The following is a 12,705-nucleotide window of genomic DNA, read 5'->3' as shown; positions in this document are numbered from 1 at the left end:
TGTGGGTTTTCCCCACCAAGCAATTCTGACACTAACTGCCATGAGTTAAAGCAGACCCCACGGATTAAAGGCTCAGTCCCACAAGATAGCTACCAGAACTTTAGATGCTAATCACAAATCCAGGTTGTTATCTGTGCTTCTGACCAAGAAGCTATGTACTGGAGGTTCCCACAAACCCCTCCTCAGGTTGAATAACTTGCTACAACAGCTAACAGAACACAAGAAAGCAGTTTACTTACTAGATCATTGGTTTATCGTAAAAGGATGTAACTCAGGAACAACCAGATGGAAGAAATGCATAGGACAAAGTACAAGGGGAGGAGCACGGAGCTTCCACACCCTCTTCAAGCGAACCACTCGACGCCAATCTCCACATGTTCACCAACCCAGAAGCTCCTGAACACCTCTTGTTTGGGTTTTTTATGGAGGCTTCACTACATAGGCACAACTGATTACATCATTGGCAATTAGTGATTAACACAACCTCCAGTCCCTCTCCCCATCCTTGGACATTGAGGGTGAAATGAAGGGTGGGGCTGCAAGTTCCAACTTGCATCTAAGTAATTAGATGGTAGGTTCCCCTAACAACTAGCCCTCACATCCTTAGGAGCTTTCCAAAAGTCATTTCATTAACATAAACTCCAGGAGGTTGAAAGGGGAGTGTTAAGAATAACAAAAGACATTTCGATTCACCTTTGTCAACCTAGAGCTATTTCAAGAACTGGGAACAAAATAATAATAATAACTTATTGTATTACATTAGAAGCTCTGCCCAGGAACCCAGGACAAGGACCAAACATATTTTTTGTTATATCAAATATCACAAACATATATGTACCTAACAATAGTGCCAAAATACATGAAGCAAAAACTGACAGAATTGAAGGGAGAAATAAACAATTCAACAATAAGAGTTGGAGACTTCAATACCTCACTTTCAATAATGCCTAGAAGAACGAGGGAGAAGACCAACAAGGAAAGAGAACAATAAACACCACACAACCAACTAGATCTAAAAGACATCTGTTTCATTCCACCCAGTAACAGCACAATATACATTCTTCTCAAGTGCACATGGAACATTCTCCAGGACAGACCACATGTTAAGTCATAAAACAAGCCTCAATAAATTTAAAAGAGAATTGACTGAAATCATACAAACTATGTTTTTGAACCACAACAGAGTTACGTTAAAAATCAACAACTAGGGGCCGGACCAGTGGCTCAGGTGGTTGGAGATTCGTGTTCCTAAGGCCAAAGGCTGCCGGTTCGATTCCCATATGGGTCAGTGGTCTCTCAACCACAAGGTTGCGGGTTCGACTCCTCAACTCCCACAAGGGATGGTGGGCTGTGCCCCCTGCAACTAACAATGGCAAATGGACCTGGAGCTGAACTGCGCCCTCCCCAACTACGATTGACAGGACAACAACTTGACTTGGAAAAAATCCTGGAAGTACACACTGTTCCCCAATAATAATAATAATAATAAAAAAATAGTCCTGTTCCCTTTCTCCAATAAAACCTTTCAAAAACAAAAAAATCAATAACTAAAGGAAATTTGGAAAATTCACAGATATATGAAAAGCAAACTCTCCTAAAATAACCAATGGTTCAAAGAAGAAATCAGAAGGGAAATTAGAAAAATACTTTGAGATGAATGGAAAGAGAAAACATGCAGTTAAAGCAGTACACTGAAGAAAAATTATAGCTGTAAACTCTATGTCTAAAAAGAAAAACTCAAATCAATACCCTAATCTTAAAACATTATTATAAAAGAACAAATTAACCCAACCTGACAGAAGAAAGGAAATAAACGCTAGAGCAAAAATAAACAAAATAGAGAATAAAAAACAGGAAAAGTCAACAAAACCAACCAGAAGTTGGATCTTTGAAAAGATTGACAACACTGACAAATCTTTAGACTGACAAAGAGAAAAAAAGAGACTCAAACTGCTAAAATCAGGCATTAAAGCAGGGACATCACAACCTTATCAAAATAAAAAGGATCATAAGGGAATACTATGAACAAATGTATGCCAATGAGTTAGATAACCAAGATCAAATGGGAAAATTCCTACAAAGACACAATTCCCAAAACTGGCTCAAGAAAAAACAGAAAATCTGAATAGATGTATAACAAGTAAAAAGACTGAATTAGTAATTAAATAACTTCAAAGAAAATTCTAGGCCCAGATGGTTTCACTGATGAATTCTATCAAATGTTTAAAAAATTCATACCAACCCTTTGCAAACTATACCACACAATGGAAGAGGAAAGAACACTTTCCAACTAATTCTTTGAGGCCAATATTTCCTTGATACCAACAAAAACAAGAAAACTACAGATCAGTATCCCTTATAAATAAATATAGCTATAAAAGTCCTTAACAAAATACTAGCAACCCAAATCCAGCAACACATAAAAATGATTATGCATGACCGTGGGATTTATCCCAGGAATGCAAGGTTGGTTTAATGTTCAAAACTCAATGTAATATACCATCATGTTAGTAAAGTAAAAGACGAAAACCACATGATCATCTCAATAAGAAGCAGAAAAACCATTTGAGAAAACCCAACATCCATTCCTGGCAAAAACTCTCAGCAACCAGGAGAAGGAAACATCCTCAATCTAGTAAGACCCACAGCTAACACAGCATACTAAGTGAAAGAAACTAGTAACAAAGGATCACGTCATGTGACTCCATTGCTATGGAATGTCCAAAATTGGCAAATCCACAGAAACAGCAGCAATTAGTGGTTGCCAGATGTTGAGGGGCTAGGAAATGGGGAGATTTAGGAGTGATTGCTAATGGGTATGAGGTGTTCTTTTTGGAGCATTAACAATATTCTTAGATTGCTGTGATGGTTGTAGAACTCTGAATATACAAAAACCCACTGAACTGTATAGTTTAGAAGGATAAAATTTATGGTATATAAATTATATATCAATAAAGCTGTTATAAAAAATGCATTCTTCAGATTTGAGAAGCCCTTGCTACAAATAACCATAGAATCAGATCAGCAGCTCAAAATAGGGCAGAATCATGACACTCACCTCGAGCTCTTCACTGTCTTTGGGTTTCTCCTCAGAGGTCTGTTTAACAAAGTCAGGGATGAGGATTTCCAGCGTAGCTCGGGCTAGGAAAAGAAAAACTCTGAGGATGAGGGCTTGGGTCCAGCCTGCTTCCCAACTCCAGAGCAAGCTGCACACTGGCTCCTATGCAGGGAAGGCCAAGGTCTCCACAGCTCAGAGGGGAACAAGGACCCCAGGGAGCAGCAGCACTTTAGGGGTAGGGACAGCAGATGGAAAAAAGTACATCCTGAGGAATGGAGGCAGTGCTAGGGGTGCTTTTGCCCTGAGACACTTGTAGCAGGTGAGGGAGAGATCTGTGTGTCAGAGGAATCACGTAGCAGAACCTGGACCAAGTAGGAAGGACTCCAGCCTGAGCAGGCTACTGGAGTGCGGCAGGAACAGGCAGCCACACAGGACGATCCTCTGGAGAAAGCATCTGCAGCTCAGAGCACAGGGATGGCTCCTTGATGAGCACAGGCGCCTGAGTGAGCAGGGCTGCCACTTGCCACTGGGTTGAGGAAGTGGGGCACTGGTGGAGGGGGGCGGGATGTGAGCAACAGTCTGTCCCTGCAGGGTTGTAGTGCTAGCAAGAAATCTGAGTGCAGATGTCTAGAGAGCAGCTAGGGCCTGGGTGGAAGAAGTGGATCCCTGCACATGGAGAGGAGTGCAGCAGAGCCTGCCACGAGGATGTCTCAACCCCCATGCTGGGCCCCGCTCTGAGGGTTGAGCTTAAAAAAAGTCTTTTGGCAGAATTTCTCAAAATTGGACAGCAGGCATTCCTGGAAAACGTGGCTGAGTGTGTGAGTCCAGCACTGCCTCCCAGAGGAAGGACAGACAGTAATGTATTGTTCCAATTGTCCTCAGCATACACCATCCAAAGAAAGCATTACCAAGGGAAACTGCGTCTCACAAGCAAAAATACTTCCACTGACCCGAGACCTTGTGAGACTGATAAAACTGACATACTTCACACTCTGGGAAGGGCAGAGCTGCGCTGGAAGACAACAGGGGAATGACAGAAACCTCAATAATTGACTTATGGGTGCCAGGGCCTGGAGTGCACCCAACAGCCACCCTGCAATGTGGTCCACTCCAAGAAGAAGCCAAATAGTCCTGAGGCTGGGGCAAATGGCTTCTAGAAAAGAATGCCAATGACTACTAATCTTGGGCACAAAAGCAAACAGCACATACGTGGTCAAAAAGAGCAATAGATTTTAACCAGAAAACATAAGCTTTCCCACAATCTGCTGCCATGCTGTGTTCAATGAGTGGCAGTCCCAAATTTGGAGTTTGAAGGACTTAGGAAATCATCCTTGCGAACGTCAAAACCACTGAAAGAAAATGCCAACAGCATGCTGACCCACCTGTTTTTCATCTCCTAGCATGCCCACATTTTGCTCAGTTTAAATACAAACCCACTCTAAAACAAGTGCCCGGCACAGCCCAGTCAGCTCTGTGAGCAGTGGGGACAAAGACGGGAGATTCCAGCTCAGTTGCCCCTGAGTAGAGAAGGGACCTTCTATTTTTATTTCTCACGTTTTACTTTCTGTATTTAAATCTTTTCCAATGAACACACAATTTTATAAACCCAAAGGAGATGACTACATAAATAAAATGGATTTGCCCCAGCCATTCCCCTCCCACTTGGGCTGCTGCCCAGCCCTCCCCAGCCAAGGGGAGGGGCAGACACAGCAGGCAGCGTGGGGTTGACACCCAAGCAGGCACATTACCAGCTTTATTCTTCGCAAGTTTTTTGCTGCTTGCAGTTCCAGATCCATAGGTCACACCATCAATGGTCACCGAGGCGCCAAAAGGCTCACTTGGGTTCTCTTAAAATTAAAATTATTATTTTAAAACACACTTGCCAAGACATTAAAAGCATGCGCGCGCACACGCACACACACACACACACAGACACACACACACACACACACACACACAGAATCTGCTCACACCAAAATAAGGTGGTGTCAGGGCTGCTGCTAGAAGGCAGAGAGCTAGGGGCTCCCTGAGGCATTGAGACGGGGCTGAGGAATGGTCAGCAGGCAGACAGCGCACCAGGAAAGTTGCGGGAAACAGGACTGTGGGATAGTGAGCTGGAAGGGCAACAAGAGGACAGAGGCAGAGCCACCAGAACAGGGACCAAGCTCTGTAAAAGATGGGCAGAGGACGGAGGCGAGGGGAGGCACAGATGCAGTTAAGCCAAAGAAATAACATGAAAAAAAGGAGTGACTCCTAGGTTTTGGCTTCCAAGGAGAAAACAAACTGGTTTTCACAAAGGTGTGATGAGGATGGATGGATGAGAGACAGCTGGTGGAAGTGCAGGCCTGAAGCCCCTTCATCCACCTGGGGGCGCCTGGAGACAGTGGGAGGCGCTCAGGGCAAGGGACAAAAGGAAGGTGGGGGAGGGGAAGTGTAGACAAAGGAAGAAGAGGCACAGATCCTCAGGCGGGACACAAATGAACCGCTTCTCTGCTGCATGCCTCTCCTTGCCCTCCCCTTTCATTTCTATCCCAGCTGCGTAGTGCTAATGGCCAGTGCCCGCCTCCCCAGCCATGACTGAAGTGAGGTGTTGACTTCAGGACTGAGATGCAGAAGGTCAAACTTACCACATTCAAAGAAATTATAAACCGGGCGGACCTTGAGAACGCGCTGCATGTACTCGTGCAGGATGCAGACCTCGGATTTCCCATTGGGGTTAATGACAAACTCTGTGACAAGAAGAACCGTCTCAGCAACAGTGTGAGCAACCCACCACAAGCGAGCACTCGGGGTCTGGCACCATCCAAGCTACTGAGTCACTGAACGGGAGGGGCTCACCACAGTGAATGTGGCGGAGTCAACATAAGCTCTGAATTAAGTGCAACTCAAGCACAAAGTATACATTTTGAGCATCAAATACAAAATAACAGTATAACCAGTCTGCCAATGTTACAATTTACAATCTCCAACCTACCTTTCTTTGTGGGTGCATCTTGCACGGATAGAGTGATGAGCTTCTGATTGGCTGGCAGAATGGGCCGCTCGGACTCAGCCTGCTTCCGTTTCATTTCTCTGTTGAACTGCCGCCGCTCAGCCCAAGTCCTGAATTTCTTCACAGTAACTTGCTCAAAGTCGAAACGCTTCTCCAGGTAGTTCCGAAATTCCTCAAGATCTGTACAAGATTTACCAGAGAACCAATAACTAATTTTCAATGCAAGAGTCATATTTCCTCTGCCCAGTGAGTTGGACAGCAGTGGGCTACCCATCAAACGGGTCCTGCCACTGGATACCCACTGCCCTTTCCTTGTTCCTTTTGAAGGGCAAGGAAAGTAAAGAATTAGGTCCCTTCACTTAGCCAACTCAAATTATTCTGCCAGGTCCCTTATGAACAAACTTCTGAGATGTCCTTTTAGTTTATTTGGAGCAAGAACTAGGATTTTTTTAAAAAAAGGGAAGCTTAAAAAAAAAAAAAAAAATCAGACGGCCTTCAGGGCCTTTCCCCCTGTATCAAAACAGGGACCTGCCTGCCAACAGCAATCAGGGGGAGCCGTGCATCCACTGCCACCTCACTCCCTCCCCTGCAGCCACCCTGGCCTCCTCTGCATCCAACAACACAGCCACGTAGCTCAGGCCTTGGCATTCATCACACCTACCCCCTCTCGGTCCCTGGCTGGGCCCCATGGCTCACCCAGGTGCCTTGCCTCCAAAGCACACCCCTCTGCCCTACCATTCAGGGAGGTTCCCATTCAGTGAGGGTCCCTGGGACCTCCCGCTTTTACTGTTGCACCCATTACCCCCCACTCCCCAGGACATGCTCAAGGTTCCCATGGCCTCACTGGTTTCCTTCCTGCCTGCCTCCTACCACTCAAGCATAAGCCCCAAGATGGGGACTGCCGTGGCACACAACCAGCCCTAAGAGCAGTACCCCAGAAGGTGGAGGGAGGAGTTCCATGTAGGAAGACTGATATGTATACAGTTAAAACAAAAGGCTACAAACCAATTTACTTGTACCTACTTAATTATAAACTGAAACTACGCATTTCTTTACGTATGAATGCAGAGAAGTGAGTCTGGAAACAAGTATCAGTGGTCACCTCTTGCAAGAGAGGGAGGCAGGTGTTTTAGAAAATCAGGAACAAGTTCAGGTGTTACATGTGGATAACACATGGTATGAAGAAATAAACCACTACATTAAGTTAAAGTGTTAAAGGGAGAGCTTCCTTCCAGCTAGGTCCCCGAGAAAAGCGCCAACACACTGACAGAGGAAGCCGACTTGGATGAGGGACGAGACAATGCCAGGCAGATAGTCTGAGGGGAGACTGAGATCCATCCATCAGGGGACCTGGGGGGCCAGTGAGACGCTTTGCCCTTTCCCTAGCCGCACCGTGCTCCTCCCCCAGCCCCCAGAAGCCAACCTCCCCTTCCTCGGCAACAGTGCCCCACCTCCCGAGTTCTTCTAGGGCTCCTCATATGCAAGATTTATGAGACAGGCCAGGCAGCAACACAGACAGTCAGAAATCCTGAAAACACGAAGTCCTCTGAAAAAGATTCAGCAGGTAGGCTAAAACAGCTCACCATCACTGAAGAGACAAGACTTGAATGGGTACAACTGAACCAAAAGACACAGAAGAGACAGTGAGAAACACCAACACACATCCAAAAAGCAACTGCAGGATTTAAGCAGGAAATGTCCACAGAAGAGTGGCAGAGTTTCCCCACACTGAGTCTGTGGATTGAAGTAGCTCACTCTGAGTACATCAGGATAAATCAAAACACCAAACACACATCCTACTGGAAATGCAAGACTTCAGGAGTGAACGTAAAAGTGACTAGAGAAGACCGGTCTACACTGACAGCATTGGCCTTGAGGCCCTGCAGAGCCAAGGCACAGGGGTCTGGAGCTCGGGACCCGGACAGGTTCTCCTAAGAACAGGGAGATGAGCCTTTCCAGCCACATGGGACTAAGACAGAGATCCCTAGCAATCCCTGCCTCACAGACACAACTAGGAACAGATGGCATTCAGCAAAAGGAAGGGAAGGTGTGAAGTGCAGGGGCATCCCTGCAGACAGTCCTGGCCAGCAAAGGGGAAAGAGAGTTCATCCGGAAACTTACCAACTGATTCGTCTTTGCACACCTCCACTTTGGCCTTCACCTGCCCCAGGGCCCCGGGGGCAGCCTCAGCTCCCAGTGGGTCCTTCTCGTCCGGGGGCCCTGAGTCCGCCCCCATGGAGTCAGGCTCTTCCAGGGGAAACTCCAGCTCCGCAGATCGGCTGAGAGGCTTGCCAGGGGACACTTCCCCACTAGGGGCGAGCTCACTGTTTTGCTCCCTTTCCTCATTGTCCTTCATTTTCTTGTAATGCAGACAGGGGATGCTACTCAGAGGAGGGTCATGTTTCTGCGAATAGTGAAATTGCGACACAGATTACAAGGATGGCCCCAAAGGTCTGACAGTCTGATGCTTTTCACCTGCCTTGACTTGGCTACAATACAATGTGCGCAGATGTGCATGTTTGAGCTGTGAACTTACAAAACTAAATTCATGAGTGATGTGTCCCCTACCCGTATGCTTCCCGTTCCCAAGAAGTACGGCCTGGACCAAGTGACCACCCGAGACTCTCTGTGGAGGTACACAGGGACTCCGGAGTTATGGAATGTCATGATCCACCCATCTGGCAACGGTTCCGTAGGTGGGCGGCCACGACCTGCGCAGAAGACAAGAACATCCTACAATCACTTCATAAACACAGAACCATTGGGATGTTTTTAAAATGGACATGTGGTGGATGAAAACAGTAAAATAGACCAAATATTGAGAAGAACCTCTCAGAACTAGGAGAATAGGGGAGTAGAGAAGTGTCCCGCCCTCCACCAGACAGAGCCTATCCCAGTCCTGCCTGCCACCCAATACCTCCCATGCACGAAACTGTGCTCTCTTGTGCTTATTTATCCTGGGTATAATGTGAAGGAACCTTGGCTGCTGCCTCCACAGCTGGTGAGCACCATGGATACTCGATGGCTGACTCGCCTGCCTTGGCTGAGGCCAGAGGCACCCCAGGGGCTGGGTAAGCTTTGCTAACAAACTGCATGTTTATTGAACACTATTCTCCGTAACCAGGTGACAAGTCTTCACTGTAATGAAGCATATAAAATGCTACTTCAAATTAATAAATTTATAAATCAGTTTTAAAACACTACTCCCAACCTCTTCCTTGTTTTACAGGCAGTCGTTAAAAAAAAAGCTCAAGACTTGTTATCCACTTGACACCTGCCACTGACAGGCCTAGTGGCTGGGAAAAACACAAGACAAAAATTTAACTAAAACTTAATTTTCTTACAGGTACTGGGGTCCAGTTAAAAATTTTAGAAACAAAAGGAAAAAAAGCAAGTGAAATCTACAAAAATATATACATGATAAAGAGAGCGCCAAGGGACTCCCTTGGCAAAGGGGTGGCGCCCTAGTACCACATCCCCGCCCAGCACCGAGGGCCCCAGGCCTAATACCCACAAGTGGCCGATACTGGACAGCTGGTGTCAGGACGGCCCCTGGGAGGGAGTGTCCGTGCACTGTCACACACTCTCCCCAGTGAGCAAGGGCCAAGAAGCCGGCTTACACCAGCTTTGGGCTAAGTCAGGAGAAGGAAAAGCAAATGAAATCCAAGCCAAGCACAACACGGGACACAGGTGCATCCGGGGCACTCACTCATTTGTGACGATGAGCAGTCACAAAGTTGGCCTGGCTGTCTGAAAAGCTCACATGCCACTCATAGTCTGTGAGCATGAGGACCAACCTGCAACTCCTGGGAGGGAGGCAGCACTGCGAGGCAGGCTGCCAGGTGGAGAAGGCTGCAGGGGAAAGGCAGTGCCCTTGCAGGCAGGCCAAGTGGCCAGGTGTACTCCGAACCTGTGTACTGCTCAGAATGGACATGGCTTTACCTGCTCAGAGTGAGACTGCTGAAACCACAGAAAATGCACAAAGCAACCCTGCTGGAGGCACCAAGGTGAAGACTGCCCCCTCTACCCCTTCTCAGAAGCTGAGGCCCCAGGTTCATCTCCGTCTGCAACCAATGAACCCCACACCTGTCCTGTTCCAACCACTAGCCAACACGGGCAGACACATGTGGGGCCCAGCAGTGCTGACATGTCCACTCCACAGCCAGAGACTGCACACCACCTGCCCCTCAATTTCCTCCCATCACATCTCGCCAACTTCTGCACCCTGGGTCTCATCCTAAGGTGTCACCTGTGTGCCAGTCTCCATGCATCTCTTCAGCCTCTCTCCGCTGCCCAAGTGCCCAGCGCAACATCTCCATGGAAACACTCACAGGCGCCTCCAGACCAGGACAGACAGGAGCTGACACCAACTCCTCTCAGACAGGCACCGCTTGACAAAGGAGCTGCAGGGGCGCAACTCTGGGCACCTCCTCACTGCTCTCCACATTGTCCCCAAATCCTGCACCTTCAGAACACCTCCACTTGTATTGTACTCGAGTTCCCATCCTGCCCACTTGAAGTGCATGGGCCATGCTACAGCGAGAGCTGTGCTTTTAGACAAAAATTGTATAACAACACCTGCCTGCTTCCAGTGGCTTCTTCTCCCGACAACACAGACCCCAGAACCCAGACCTTGACCATGGCCTGCCTCCACGCTGAGCACCCACTACTGGCCTGTCTGCACATATGCTGGTTGCCAGTCGTGTCATCTCCTAGCACACACCAATGCACCCTCCTAAGGGGTCCCCTCCCAGTTCCTCTGCGACACTCCGGTCTCTCTGTGGTTTCCACAGCACACACCACGATCTGCACCTGGCAGGTCGTGATTCTGGATGCAACCTGTGTCTTGTCTGTTTCCTCCTCATCAGACATGACTATCCTACGCTCCACAGCACGCCCAGACTACTGTCTGGTAACCCGAGTGCTCTCAAACTTGCACTCCTGCCTGCCTGTGAAAACTCACTCCTGGCTGACCCGCTGACTTACTTTTGAGCACTGTTTTAATCTTGGTCATCATGGGCTGCACGCTTGTCTCTGCATCAGACGGATGGTCGCTGTCTCCCCCGTATTTCTCCTCCACTCTCCTCTTTTTGGGAGCACAGAGGCCCTCTTCCAGCAGCGCATCGACATCGTTGTCAAAATCGTCCTGCAAAACAAGCTGTTCAGATACCATGGCCCCAGCACCCGCATTCCTGCACAACGGGCAACCTTAATGGCACTAGTGAGAACGGACACAGAAATGAGGCGCTCTCAAGGGGGCCTAGGTGTGTCTTTATGGTGCATGATCATCTGAAAAACAAATGGGATGAAACCGACCACTGAAGCCAACAGGCTTGGTCCAGACGCACACACCATCAGGGAGCGCTTCTCAGCAGCACCTTCCAAGTCAGGTTGGGTAAAAGGTACAAGGCCAACCAGTCAGCCAAACTTTTCATTAAGAAAGTTTAAAAATCTGGACTCTTTATTGCTGTCTTTTTTCCACATTAACATTATTCCACCTCATACGGTTTCTTTTTTTTCTCTGCAACATCACCTTTCAAAAGATGCTGCAGTTCCCAAACACCTCTCTTTGGGTTTTGCTAAGAGCACTCCAAAGGAGGGGTCACCGACATACCTCGTAGGAGAAATTCAAGGCCTCTTCATCCACTCTGTCTCTCTGCACGATTGCTTTAGCCGTGAACCCGCCTGCTCCTTCTTCATCTAGCTCCAAATTGTCAGTAAAATCTTCTAACTCATCGAGCACTGCATACTCCACTCTCTTTTCCTGATCCAGCTCATTCTCCTCATCCTTCTTATCAGCACTCTCACCCCCTACACCTACCCCATTACCAATACTCCCGCCAAAGGGACAAGCATGCACGTCTCCACTGACAGGGCTAAGGGCCAGACCGCACTCTGCACGAGCGTCGCGCTCCACTCCTGTGTACAGCACCTTCCTGTCCTTACTCCTGCAGCTCTCGGTAAAGCTCACGCTAATCTTTACATCCTTAAGCAACTTAAGGTCAGGGGAGAACTTCCGGACCGCAGGTGCGTGCCGGGCGGTGCGCGGGCTGTGGCCACTACAGTTCGGGTCTATGAGGAGGCGGGCCTTAGAGAAGGATCCTTTGGAGAGAAGAGAAGCTCCGTAGAAGTTGAGTGGGTCCTCAGCAGGGGGTTCGGCCTGTCCATCACCACCAGAGCCAACGTCCATTACCTCTGCATCACTGGACGTTTGCAGGGGAGGTGGTGGAGACTGTTCACGGGGCAGCACTTGGAGGGGGCAAGCACGGTTCTCCATCACCGCTTCTCCTGCGGGCTCACGCGGGAGAGGAGAGGGACTCTCATATGTCTCCATAGTAAAAGTGGTTAAGACTATTTTAAAAGACCAGTTTTAAAAAACCTTACATAAATCTATACAGCTAACATGCACAAGTCCGTCGAGACCCGGGTGCCGTCCTGCCCGCGCTGCAAACGCTGGCGGCTTAGTCAAGCTGGCCACATTGCTCTTTTCATTAATGTAGACAGCTTTTAGAACCACTGCCTCAATTATTGGAAATCACAATGCACTCAGCTTAAATGACTGACGACTAAGCGAGTCTGTCTTCATGCCAAAGTGGCACCTTTCTTCTTCCACCTGCAAAGAGATTTAAAAACATCATCACAAAATGACAGAAAC

At 47.9% G+C, this 12,705-nt stretch overlaps 1 protein-coding gene across 5 annotated transcripts in view; it reads right to left on the bottom strand.

Annotated features, from left to right (window-relative positions):
- The window catches only part of DGCR8 (DGCR8 microprocessor complex subunit), a 34,280-nt gene that overhangs the window by 16,737 nt on the left and 4,838 nt on the right, over positions 1-12,705 (bottom strand). For 4 of the 5 annotated variants that reach the window (XM_033097968.1, XM_033097969.1, XM_033097972.1 and 1 more), the window contains 8 exons: positions 11,665-12,663; positions 11,037-11,196; positions 8,619-8,761; positions 8,172-8,454; positions 6,033-6,230; positions 5,686-5,787; positions 4,807-4,905; positions 3,059-3,141 (listed from right to left, as the gene is read on the bottom strand). In XM_033097968.1, the coding sequence (XP_032953859.1) occupies positions 3,059-3,141; positions 4,807-4,905; positions 5,686-5,787; positions 6,033-6,230; positions 8,172-8,454; positions 8,619-8,761; positions 11,037-11,196; positions 11,665-12,384 (1,788 nt within the window). In that variant the 5' untranslated portion in view covers positions 12,385-12,663. The remainder of the gene's footprint in view (positions 1-3,058; positions 3,142-4,806; positions 4,906-5,685; positions 5,788-6,032; positions 6,231-8,171; positions 8,455-8,618; positions 8,762-11,036; positions 11,197-11,664; positions 12,664-12,705) is intronic. The other variant, XM_033097973.1, reaches the window with a different exon arrangement.

Source organism: Rhinolophus ferrumequinum, chromosome 25 (genome assembly GCF_004115265.2).
Source record: "Rhinolophus ferrumequinum isolate MPI-CBG mRhiFer1 chromosome 25, mRhiFer1_v1.p, whole genome shotgun sequence".
NCBI classification, from domain to species: domain Eukaryota; kingdom Metazoa; phylum Chordata; class Mammalia; order Chiroptera; family Rhinolophidae; genus Rhinolophus; species Rhinolophus ferrumequinum.
This window is presented reverse-complemented; position numbering and strand designations above follow the sequence as displayed.